The sequence below is a fragment of the Salminus brasiliensis genome, chromosome 25, assembly GCF_030463535.1.
Source record: "Salminus brasiliensis chromosome 25, fSalBra1.hap2, whole genome shotgun sequence".
Classification (NCBI taxonomy): Eukaryota; Metazoa; Chordata; class Actinopteri; order Characiformes; family Bryconidae; genus Salminus; species Salminus brasiliensis.
In genome coordinates, this window is record NC_132902.1 from 22743719 (window position 1) to 22756945 (window position 13227).

Sequence of the window (13227 nt, forward strand, 5' to 3'; positions counted from 1 at the left end):
GCTTGAAAATACTACAGTAACTACAATATTTCCCAGTTATCCAGGTCATATCAGGGTAAGGGTCAGGATTTAGGGTTGATTTATGGGTAAGGTTAAGGTTAGAATTTAGGGTTAGGATTTAGGGGTTGATTTAATGTTAGGGTTAGGATTTAGGGTTGATTCAATGTTAGGGTTAGGATTTAGGGGTTGATTTAATGTTAGGGTTAAGATTTAGGGTTGATTTAATGTTAGGGTTAGGATTTAGGGGTTGATTTAATGTTAGGGTTAGGATTTAGGGGTTGATTCAATGTTAGGGTTAGGATTTAGGGTTGATTCAATGTTAGGGTTAGGATTTAGGGGTTGATTCAATGTTAGGGTTAGGATTTAGGGTTGATTTAATGTTAGGGTTAGGATTTAGGGGTTGATTCAATGTTAGGGTTAGGATTTAGGGTTGATTCAATGTTAGGGTTAGGATTTAGGGTTGATTCAATGTTAGGGTTAGGATTTAGGGGTTGATTCAATGTTAGGGTTAGGATTTAGGGGTTGATTTAATGTTAGGGTTAGGATTTAGGATTGAGTTATGGGTAAGGTCATGGTTAGAATTTAGGGTTAGGATTTAGGGTTGATTCAATGTTAGGGTTAGGATTTAGGGTTGATTTAATGTTAGGGTTAGGATTTAGGGGTTGATTCAATGTTAGGGTTAGGATTTAGGGGTTGATTCAATGTTAGGGTTAGGATTTAGGGGTTGATTTAATGTTAGGGTTAGGATTTAGGATTGAGTTATGGGTAAGGTCATGGTTAGAATTTAGGGTTAGGATTTAGGGTTGATTCAATGTTAGGGTTAGGATTTAGGGTTGATTTAATGTTAGGGTTAGGATTTAGGGTTGATTCAATGTTAGGGTTAGGATTTAGGGTTGATTCAATGTTAGGGTTAGGATTTAGGGTTGATTCAATGTTAGGGTTAGGATTTAGGGGTTGATTCAATGTTAGGGTTAGGATTTAGGGGTTGATTCAATGTTAGGGTTAGGATTTAGGGTTGATTCAATGTTAGGGTTAGGATTTAGGGTTGATTCAATGTTAGGGTTAGGATTTAGGGGTTGATTCAATGTTAGGGTTAGGATTTAGGGGTTGATTCAATGTTAGGGCTAGGATTTAGGGGTTGATTCAATGTTAGGGTTGGGATTTAGGGGTTGATTCAATGTTAGGGTTAGGATTTAGGGGTTGATTCAATGTTAGGGTTAGGATTTAGGGGTTGATTCAATGTTAGGGTTAGGATTTAGGGTTGAGTTATGGGTAAGGTTAAGGTTAGAATTTAGGGTTAGGATTTAGGGGTTGATTTAATGTTAGGGTTAGGATTTAGGGGTTGATTCAATGTTAGGGTTAGGATTTAAGGATTGATTCAATGTTAGGGCTAGGATTTAAGGGTTGATTCAATGTTAGGGTTAGGATTTAGGGTTGATTCAATGTTAGGGTTAGGATTTAGGGTTGATTCAATGTTAGGGTTAGGATTTAGGGGTTGATTCAATGTTAGGGTTAGGATTTAGGGGTTGATTCAATGTTAGGGTTAGGATTTAGGGTTGATTCAATGTTAGGGTTAGGATTTAGGGTTGATTCAATGTTAGGGTTAGGATTTAGGGGTTGATTCAATGTTAGGGTTAGGATTTAGGGGTTGATTCAATGTTAGGGCTAGGATTTAGGGGTTGATTCAATGTTAGGGTTGGGATTTAGGGGTTGATTCAATGTTAGGGTTAGGATTTAGGGGTTGATTCAATGTTAGGGTTAGGATTTAGGGGTTGATTCAATGTTAGGGTTAGGATTTAGGGTTGAGTTATGGGTAAGGTTAAGGTTAGAATTTAGGGTTAGGATTTAGGGGTTGATTTAATGTTAGGGTTAGGATTTAGGGGTTGATTCAATGTTAGGGTTAGGATTTAAGGATTGATTCAATGTTAGGGCTAGGATTTAAGGGTTGATTCAATGTTAGGGTTAGGATTTAGGGTTGACTTTATATAGGAGAAGCCTATATGCTTCTCAGCCTCTTGAAAATACTACAGTAACTACGATATTTCCCAGTTATCCAGGTCATATCACATATCCTGGGATGGACCATTGGTTTCCACCCCCTGCATCTGGAATTATGTTGGGAATAACCTTCCTATCTCTAATCTTGAGGAGAGTTTTGTTCATAGAAAGCAGTGGAATGCTTTTAAGAAAAGTTTTTTGTCTAAAGCAAGAAAAAAAAAAAAACACCCAAAAAACGCCCCCCTCTCAAACACTATTTGGACAAAAGTATTGGGACACATGCACATTTATTGTTTTGTTTTGTTTTTTCTCTAAATCAAGGGAAAATTAAGAGTTTCTGCTTGTTGTAGTAACTGTCTCCACTGTCCAGAGAAGGTGGATTTCTACTACATTTTGGAGCATTGCGGTGGGGATTGGACCACATTCAGCCAACTACAGCATTACTGAGGTCAGAGGATGTTGGATGAACAACCTACCGCATTCCCAAACTCCACAATTCATCCCGAAATATTGAATAGAGCACCAACCATCATTCTGGAGAAGATAGTTCTACTGCTCCACAGCCCAGTGCTCAAGGTTTTATACCCTCCCCTGCAGCCCACACCTGGCATTAGACATGGTAGCTACCACCAGACCAGCTCCAGAGAGCATTATTGGCAGTGCTTCTGTACCCAGACTACACTTGCTGTGTGTACATTTGCACAACTGTGTCAGCAATCAGTGCAACTTAAAAAAGCTCAATGCATTCATTAGAAGGGGCGCCACGAACATGGGGACATACAGAGCACAGAATTGGAAGCTTCTTTAAGGCTGTGGTTCAGAAACCAGGCCACAGGGACCTCCAGATGGCCCACATATTCGCTCCTACTTCCCTCCCAACACAAAGACGTGGCCTGTCTATTAGTCCCTGAGAACAGGTTTGAGAAGGTGGCTTTCTAGGAATCTTCAGATTTTAATGTAGGTGCTCTCTACTCAGTGGTCTTAAAGCTAGGGTCTTCAGCTCAGCCCAGTGACAACAGCAGCAGGCATTTGTTCCACTGTGGCACCACATGAGGCTGAGGCATTGTGGAGCAGGGCTGGAACTAATTCACTGAGATGCCGTGGACATCAAAGCGGGTTGTTTTCAACCCAGATTCAGAGTGACCCCTTTACCTCGTTTTAGTGTCCCGTTCCCCTCCAAAATGACTGATTCAGCTCATCAAGGCCTTGTTAATTAGTGAAGGAGTTGAATCAGGGAAAAATACTAAATGGTTGATTGCTATGAGCATTTCTGGATCCAGTTTTGGCATCCTCGCGGTCCCATCTGTTTGCCTCTCTGACACGGATCTCTTCACTGTGAGCTCTTCCCGCAGATCCATGCTTCTCTGTGCCGTAGTTCAGTTCCCATCCCTGCTCTGAAGAATACAAGACTCACACCAGGCAACAGCTAAGAGAAAGCATTTCATTTATTGTTGTAAGCCAAGTAAGTTTGAAATTCACATAAGAGACACTGGATCACACTTCATTTCATCCTCCGACTGCTTAAGTGCTGCTGCTGCTGCTGTAGTTGTTCTCACTCTATTAAACTAAGGCCCAGTCCAACCAAAAAACCCTGGAAACACACAAAACAGGCTGGCAATAAACGAAATAATCTTTTTTAATCAATCTGACACAACATGGTTGACAGAGAGGACTATTTTAGGGGGGAATGCTACTGCCAGCAAAATAAAGCCTTACTTTATTTGCTTTACTCCTCACAGACACTACATCAGTGGAAACCGTCCTTGGAATGACACAATTACAAAAAAGCAATAATCACATTTTTAAAAAAAAATTAATAATAAACAGCCACATACTTTCAGCGCGATGCAAATCGGGCACCAATAAAGGTCGTATAAACGTCCATAAAAGAGAGCCTCCAGAGCCAATGCAATCTGGGATGCATTCTAAATGTAGTGCAGCATGCAGTTCATAAAACTGCTGTCGATCAAACGTCATGTCCACTCTAAGAGTGGAAGTATGGAATGACATGTACAGTAAATACTCGTCCTAACAAAGCTAACTGAAAGAACTGTTGGTGTTATGGTGGTGGTGGTGGGAATGGGGATAAGAAGTGCTTTGGAATACTATTCTACAGCCCTTGTGGAAAACCTCCAAGAAGAATGAGATGATGAGTGACAGGCTTGTAAAGTCATACTTTACATTCCATCCACGTCTAGGATATGACACTCATGAAAATACAACTTGTCAGGGAACCAATGCTTGAATATAAAGGACAAATCCCTGGAGAGAGTTTAAGCCTGAAAGTAGGTCAGGCTTCTTAGATTCCGGGTTTGGAAGACCACAGCACTGCAGCCTATGGGTTTTTTCCCAGCGGCAATTATAAGCTTGATTCAGGTGAGTTGTATGGGGGGGGGGGGGGTTGCTGTGGTCCACCAGGATCTGCAGGAGAACTATGTTAGCGAAGCAGCATGGAGAATCAGCAATGGTGGTTATTACATTTAGCCCCAAATTACATTGCCTTTTTACTTCATCTGTGTCCAGAGAAGAAGCTTAAATGTTAACGCTGGCATTCTTTCTTTCACCATTGTGGAACCCTCTTCTATTAGCAAAGCTGATTACAAACGTATGGCCAAATATAGGAAATTTAGCTTCTGTTAATAGCAACACTGAAATGACGGAACCTTCTAATTAGGGCTGTAATTAATGCAAACATGGATGTAAACGAATCACAAATGAGAATTTTTTGTTAACTGCTGCAGTGGAACTGCTCTTGTTTTGGACGATGAAAGGAAAAGGAGTTTGAGGCTGGTCTTCTCCTCCTTCCCTCTTCTTCATCAGTCCATTCGACCATTCGTCCATCCTTCTCTTCAACCTCCACTTTCTTTTAGCCCTGCTTCTGTTTCTTCAGGAAACGTGCACGTTGGGACAGTCCCATGTTCATGACGATCTTGCTGACCAGTTTCGCAGGGAGCAGGGCAGTGGTCAGCCAACCCTACAGCAATTAGAGCACACTGGTTAGCAATAGTCTATAAGCACTGTAGATACTGTATGCAAAAAAAAAACAGTATTAGGAAATTGTTGATTAGCTTCTATTACTTAACCGTGGCGCACGTCTGTCTTCTGTGAGTGTCAGTACTGCTAAAGCACATCCGTTTATTTATTTATTTATTTTTTAAATTTGGTTTTCCTTTCATCTCCCAATTTGGCACTGCCAATTAACCCATTGCCGTTGCAGCATTGCCAGGCCGCTGACACACTTGGAGGAAAGTGCCGGATTCCCTGCTCCACCACACCTCCTAACAGACGCTTGTGCCAACCAACATTGCTTTAGAGTGATTAGTGTAGAGAGCGCCATCCACCCACCCGGACAGAGAACGGACAATTGTGCCCTCTCAGATTTCGGCTGCAGATGGCCAAGTAGCACGGTCTCGAGACTGTGGTATAGGTGTGCCACTCAGACACGGAAACATGACTGATCACAATAAGACAAGGGCTAAAATGGGAAAGGGTCAACGTGGAAAACAAAAGCTAATAATCCACATTAATCCACTTCCTAACTTTACAAGCCAAGTCTATTTATCTATATGTCCTAGATCTGAGCTCAGCTGGTCAATACAGCAGAAAACAGGGTCAGCCAGTCAGGACAGGTCTTGTGTTTCTTGGTAAGTTCAGCAAATGCATTACCCGAGGCTCAGAGACCTTGTGAAATCAAGTCAGGTTCTCACCATAATAGCGTGCGGCAAGTATCCATTAGTCTGGTTCTGAAGACCCACGGTGTTCAGCTGGGCCGCAACGTAGCGCTCAGGAGTGGGAATGTCCAGAGTGGCTCTCTTGATCTTGCTCAGCTTGGTAGTCACATAAAAGGGCAGCACACTCTAGAAAAAGTGGACATTTCATCGTAAAATGGAGACTAAAACACAGGGTCGGCGCCTTTTCACATACCAAAGGCAGCAGCTAACAGAAACACAACAGTTCTGTGTCCTCAGACAGACGGGTCACCCTACTTTCATCGTCTCCTTCCCTCTGCAACTGTAGCTTTCTTTCTTTATAATTCTTTCATCCTTCATTTCCCTTTCCTCTTTCCTGTGTTCTCTTACCTGGATAATGACGCCTGTGCTCTTGTACTCAGCATCAAGTGCGCGAGAGAAGAAGTCCACAAAAGCCTGGGGAGAAGTAATTGAATGCATTGTTGGTCATTCGTTACCGCAAGTTGCAACCTAAATAAACCTCATCCGTCAAAGACAAGCACAGGTACATTGCTTCCACTGCTGAAACGGGGCTATGCCAAAAGTTCTCTGAGCCTTGCAATTGCTCAACTCTGAGAAGTCACCGATATCACCAGTAATAAGAAGAAGCATGGTGAGATTTCATATTGCTCATTTCTCGCTTGCAGATCATTCAAGCAAGAGGATGAATTCAGTTCAAAGTGTGGGTTCCAAATTTCCAATCGATATCTCATTAGTGTTCACAAGCAGATGAATAAACGTTCTGTACATTTTTGTAAGTGTAATTCATTGCATACCTCACATAATTAAAGGGACCCTAGAATATCAAACCAGTGCTGGGGACATGACCTCAAATCAGTATCACAATTAATTGAACTTTCATGTCACAAACTTGATGGGGCGGAGTCACAGGACACATGGTAGTATGTTTTTAGGGGACAGTATTTTTTTTTATTTTTTAGGGGGATGTTTTTCACAGTTTCACAGTGTATCGTGGTATATTTATTTGTTTATTTATTTATTTTGCATAACCTGGACCTTATAGGTTTACAACTTATTCTATTTTCAGGAATATTAAGATTTTCTTTTACTACTACATGGTTTGCCCCAAAACATGACACATGTACACACACATTATATATATATATATATATATACACACACACACACACACACACACACACACACACACACACACACATACACACACACACACATATACACATACACACACACACACACACACACACACATACATACATACATACATATATACACACGCACACGCACGCACGCGCACGCACCACATTTTCTTTTCATATATAATAATAATCATGGGCAACAATTTATCACAATATTTAAAACTGCTTTTGAAAACTGACAGATTAATTTACTTTCTATTATTAAAACCTATTAGAACAGTTAGCCTGCATCTCTAGTTTAACAGTGACTTATTTACTACTGATACACAATTTTAACAATAGTGTAAATCACTATTAATTACTCCTACTAATTATTGTGAACAATAAGCAGGTTAACCGGTCATTACTGCAATCTCTAAATCACATTTTCAAAAGTTTAAAATTTACATAAACCCTGAAGTGACTTCAGGAGAACTTGGTGTTATTGATATCGAAGAGCAGCTCTTTACCTCCAGACTCTCCAAGTTAGGGGAGTACAGGTTGCTACGGGAACCAGACCTTGTTACCATGGCTTTTCTGCCCCAGTTTCATTCAGAGGCAACAGGGTTGTAAAAGTCTAAGAATTTTTCACCCCAAACACAGTCACTTACTATAAATACTTCAAATACTTAATAAAATGCATTCTTCAGCACCTTTAAGTTGGTATAATCTAAAAGCATAAAAAAATTAACAGTAATAACCGGCTTGGGCTTCTCACAAAATCACAAAAGTTAACCCAAACATCAAGAGCACCTCAAACATTTTGCCCAGCTTTCAGTAGTTGGTCAGAACCAGCTAGCACTGAATTGGTGGTCATGTGACTCAATGGGTTTGAGAGCAGTGTAAAGGGAGGAGATGTGCAAAAATGTAGGCTTAAAAAAAAAATAGCGAAGAAACTCAACACACTGACAAGCATTCATGCCCTGCCTATTCAAGCCATGTCTATTCAGCTCCATTTCTCTTCTGCTGTTCATTTCTTATCCCGAGTGCTCGAGATTAAATCCCAGTGTTCGCCCACTGGACCTAACGACTGGAGCAGACTGCCATTGTTCAGCGCAAAGCACGAATGCGAGAGATCGCCAGGGTGCGAAGTTCGTTCACAAAAGGACCAACTGGGACAGCCTTGCTGACATCACATGGTGCGTATGTGTTGCTAAGATACAGCATGAAGAGACAGCGAAACTAGATGTAGCGTTTGACTGCTGCCGTCTTTAAGCAGCGAGTCTACGGCAGAGACAGCCACAGTCATCTACGGCTTAAAGCTGCCTTTAAGGCTGCCTGCTTCTCATTTATTGGCGTAACAAGCCATGAAGGATTGCTTCTTTCCTCAGCCGGTCAAAAGGACTGCAGAGTTACATTGCATTCTGATTCAGGAAGCTCTGATTAACAGGGTTCGAGTGGGCCTTGCTTTATTATCTGGCCTACAGAACCAAAGGCCAGCCTTAAACCTCCTATCACTGAAATAACAGGACCTCTACACAGTATCGTAAATGGTGACCAGGCAGAAACCTGTTGATTTTACAGTTTATTGAGGGGATATTTGGGCAGTGGTGGCTTAGCAGTTAGAGCTCTGGGTTATTAATGACAGGGTTGTGGGTTCGATACCTGGGCTCGGCAAGGCCCTTTCTGCTCCCTGGGCGTCACAGCAATGGCTGCCCATCGCTCCAGGGCATGTGTGCTCACAGTCACTGTGTGTGTGTGTGTGTGTGTGTGTGTTTGATCACTAGTGTGTATGTGTGTGCACGGAAGGGTTAAAGGTTCACACTAATGATGAATATGGTTGTAATATGTTCTTAAAAACAGGCTTAAACACCCAGCAAAAAATAAATAATAAAATCTCACACACACGCTGTTACACACCATGTGTATAGTGCACATATTAGAAGCAGAGGTTAAATGAATAGCCATTAAACAGCTAATCTGTTAGTGTGAAACGAACACCACCGTAAATAACACGTTCCTCAGCACTGTTTTGATAAAGCGAAGAATTTAACTGTAGTCTCAGGTACCCCCTACTCTGCACAGTTGCAGGTTTTCCCCGCTGTAACACGCCTGATTTAACTCAAGAAGGGTTTCATAATTACCCAATAAATTAAATTAAGAAATTTAAAATGCAGAAAATGTTCTACAGTGCAAAGCTTTGGGCCCAAAGGATTCCACACTGATTTTGTGGTTAGTTATACTGAGGAATAAAAAAATATATACAGATTATAAAAACAAGCAGAGCTGTCTCTGATACCAGTTACAAAAAAGAAAAAAAGATATCAGAAAAATTCAGATAATTCGATTTAATATGGTAAAAATAGAACTGTGTGGGTGTAAAGGCTCATTTATACTCCTGCTATGTACAGAAATGAAGACTCTGGTAATGTACGCGTCACTGTCCCCTTTACGTTGGCATGGATGTTAACCCCTCATGTAGTCTATGGCCCGCTGGCAGGCCGAAATTTATACAAACTGCTGGAGCTAATCTTTGGTACTAGAAGACCCTGTAGTTACGAAATAATACACCTTTCTGCGTTAAGGGGGTAAGCAACATCCACTAGAGGGCAGTGCAGAGTCAAATGTTTTCTGACAGTAACAAACCTGACGGCGTTGGAGAAGGCAGCGGGGGAAACGACCAAAGAACAGAAAAAAGTTCCACCATAAGTTTCTTCTTTACCATGTCCATATAGCAGTGGTCCTGTTTCACTTAATCTATTGGACACGCTGCCCCCTGGTTTCTAGGTAGAAATTTGATTCTGTCCGTCTGTCTGTCTATAAGCTTTCCGAAAATAAGCACAAATACAGACGAAATGATCGCAGACTCTGTCCGTATTTAATGCTGAGCATAAAGGAGCCTTAACTATACCCATCCCACTAGCTGACCCAAGATTATTGGGTCCCAATTCAACAAAATGACCACAATCTGAATGCTAAAAAGATGGAGACTACCGTTGTCGCATAATGACCATGATAAACGAGCTGCAGTCTGCAGTTTTTAAAGATAAGATGTCTTATTATGATGTATTTAAGTGTAGTAAATATACACTAATCAGCCATAAGATTAACACCACCTCCTTGTTTCTACACTTACTGTCCATTACATCAGCTTCATACAGCTCCCATACAGAAGCCCTCTGTAGTTCTATAATTCCAGACTGTACCTGTACTTCTCTGTATACTTTCTTAGACTCTTTTCACCCAGTTCTGTTCTTCAATGGTCAGGATCCAACAGGACTGACCACCACAGAGCAGGTAGGTAGTATTCGAGTGGTGGGTTGTTCTCAGTACTGCAGTGACACTGACTGACATGGTGGCAGTGGCGGTGTGTTAGTAGTGTGTGTTGTGCTGCTAGTACGAGTCATGAATCAGACACAGCAGTGCTGCTGCTGGAGTGCTTTAAACACCTCAGAGTCACTGCTGGACTGAGAACAGTCCACCAACCAGAAATATCCAGCCAACAGCGTCCTGTGAGCACTGATGAAGGACTATAGGAAAACCTATATAAACTGTACAGAGCTTCTGTCTCTGGCTTTACCTTTATCTACAAGGTGGACCAAATATGTAGGAGTGTCTAATAGAGTGGGCAGTGAGTGGACCTAGTGTTTAAACACTCCAGCAGACACACCAACACCATGTCAGTCAGTGTCACTGCAGTGCTGATAATGACCATCACCGGAATACTACCTGCTCTGTGGTGGTCTGTCCTGTGGGGTCCATAGGCTGGAATTATGGACACACTACAAAGTGCTCCTATATGGGAAGAGTCCTATATAAGGTCCCCTGGTTTCATTATACAAGCTCCCATATGGGAAGAGGAGCGGATATAATGGTCAGTGAGTGTAGAGACAAGGAGGTGGTGTTAATGTTATGGCTGATCAGTACATGAAAATGATGAGCATCTCTTGTTTCTAGGCATCCATACAGACTTTTGTATTGGGGTGTAGTAACTAAGCTTATAGATATATCCAGACTCTAGATCTTCTCTAGAGCTTATTGCTACTAGCTGGAGATATTTTCTAACTGGACATCTCAGAACGTCTACAAGTATCTTTGGGTAAGCGGGTCATCTCAATGCCATTACAACATTTTCCTTAAGGTTTTAATTCCATGCCTTTTAAAACTGTCCAATTGTACCTTCTCCAGTCTTTCTACTTCACACGGTTTAAGCTCCTGCAGCAGAAGTGTGGGAGCTAAGTTTACATCAATACCATTAAGAGTTTCAGAGGCCTGCTCCCAAAGGGTGCGGAGGTAGTATTATTTCTATGCTTGTACAATTGATCACTTCTGCCATTCCCCTTTTGAATTTTTTAACGCTTTATTTGTTTATTTCTTTTTTTAAGAGCACTAGTTTGAGAACATGCAGTAATTTAACGACTGTTCATTAATGGGGTGAGTGTTATTAATTAACATGTCACCAAAGTATTAATTACACCTAAACAATAAAAGTGGCTCAAAGTTTTCGTTTTCAGTAACAATCTATGGGTCAATTAATCATCAACTGCATTTTCTGATCAAGGCAGTTACTCTGGTGTGTTTCCTGGAACAGCGACAGCGATGAAGGAAGGAATGAATGAATGAATGGAGAAAGGGACTTGCCTTGGAGGATGAATACAGAGTGAGGAGAGGAACAGGGTACATGCCGCTCGCAGAGGAAATGTTCAAGATCACGCCTTTAGACCTGAAATGACAAACAGAGAACAGCAGAGGCCCGTAAACCCGGGTCATTAAAACACATTGTGTTATAATCAGTTTGCATTTATGTTTTTTTTTTTTTTATCTGCATCATTGCCAGAACTTATTGGATGAGCTATGTGGTCCAAAAAGGACTGGATTATAATCATAACCTTAAATTTCTACCTAATTATTATTCTTCACTACCGGTCAATTAATCAGTTTCTTCAAATTTAGAAGATTCAGTTTTACTCCCTTAAGAAAACCTCAAATCTGTACTTTAAAGCACATTAAATGCCAATGTTATACTTACTGAACTAAACAGTGATGCTTCATTAATCCTATTCAGCAGTGGGACTACGTTGGTATTTTTAATGCATGTATTTACGCATATTTATTAATTCAAATATGCAACTTATTTATTTATTATGTTATGTTTGATGTGAGGTTTTTGTTTGTATGGATATTTCCTTTCTCTTATTTTTCTTTTTCAGTGGCCCTGGAGACGACTTGGGTTGGGTTGGGACGGGTTGGGTTGGTGGGAAAGAGGATAAGGGATGGCAGAATGTGACACCTTCAATTGTCAAACCCAATAAAAACTATTTCAAAACAAAGCTGTAAATTTAGTCTACTCATTAGCATATGATTGCTGTAATAAGAAAACCTTACAAGTCGTTTTTGTATTATTTATTTTACCTTATACACAATTTAAAAGACGGCAGCTGTATTTTACACTGTGTGAATATTTTATGGTGAACATCAGAAATCCAATCAGCAAAAATTTAATTGTAATTCCATTTGTTACAATAGCAGATCCTCTGCTTTGGAAACACGAGGTTCTCTCGTACTAATTACAGAAATCTGGACCACAGGCTGCTCTTCACAACCTACTACTGCATGCCTGGTACCTTAGCGCCCTCTAGTGGTCAGCCGATGGACAAACAGCCTTCTTATTACTTGACTTGACTCAACAACAACAACAACAACAACAACAACAAACAACCGTTTGAGAAGCCAGTTTCTTTCTACAATGACTATGATGTGGTGAATAACAACAGCAAAATCTCACACTTCCTGCACGACAGTCCTCCAAAAGCTTAATCAGCCTCCCAATAGTCTTAATTACTCACCTCTCCACCATCCTGGGCAGCACCAGCCGAGTCATCTACAGTAAAGTGGAGGAGGAAGAGGAGGAGGAAGAGAGGTCAAGAATGAGACGCATTGCTTCTGGTTGTTTAGTTGTTTAGGATTGCATGCACTCACACTGGTGATCATTAGATTAGTCACTTTAACCCTTTAAATGCCCAGACTTCCAGGTTTCCATGACCATTTATAACCTAAGGAAAGACCCAGCTGCTTTGCACCGTTTTCCATTTATCACTGAATAATAAAAATTTGCATGGGTTTCAAAGGGATTCACCTTAATAGTTATGACTGGGGGGTGGGGGGTTGGGGAGGGGGTTGGTGAGGCACATCTCTTGCAGCAGTGTAAAACTTTCAGCACGACTGCAGTTGTTTTGTTCTTGTGCGTGTAGAGTACACGGTGTACTTTGAACAACGTGAAAGAATGGTTGATCGAATGTTGAAAACTGTTTTACTTGCGGCCTGAAGGTGGCAGCACAGACTGTGGAATAAAGCTGATTGGGATTCACATTTTCCACAAGTGGTCCCACCTTCAGAATACA

The 13227-nt window shown here is 41.1% G+C and overlaps 1 protein-coding gene across 1 annotated transcript in view; it reads right to left on the reverse strand.

Moving 5' to 3' along the window:
* Positions 1-3425: 3425 nt before the first annotated feature.
* hsd17b12b (hydroxysteroid (17-beta) dehydrogenase 12b) overlaps positions 3426-13227 on the reverse strand; it is a 37759-nt gene continuing 27957 nt past the window's right edge. The window contains exons 7-11 of the mRNA XM_072671702.1: positions 12673-12707; positions 11468-11549; positions 6078-6143; positions 5706-5855; positions 3426-4972 (exon numbers count right to left, since the gene is read on the reverse strand). Of these exons, the coding sequence (XP_072527803.1) occupies positions 4865-4972; positions 5706-5855; positions 6078-6143; positions 11468-11549; positions 12673-12707 (441 nt within the window). The 3' untranslated portion in view covers positions 3426-4864. The remainder of the gene's footprint in view (positions 4973-5705; positions 5856-6077; positions 6144-11467; positions 11550-12672; positions 12708-13227) is intronic.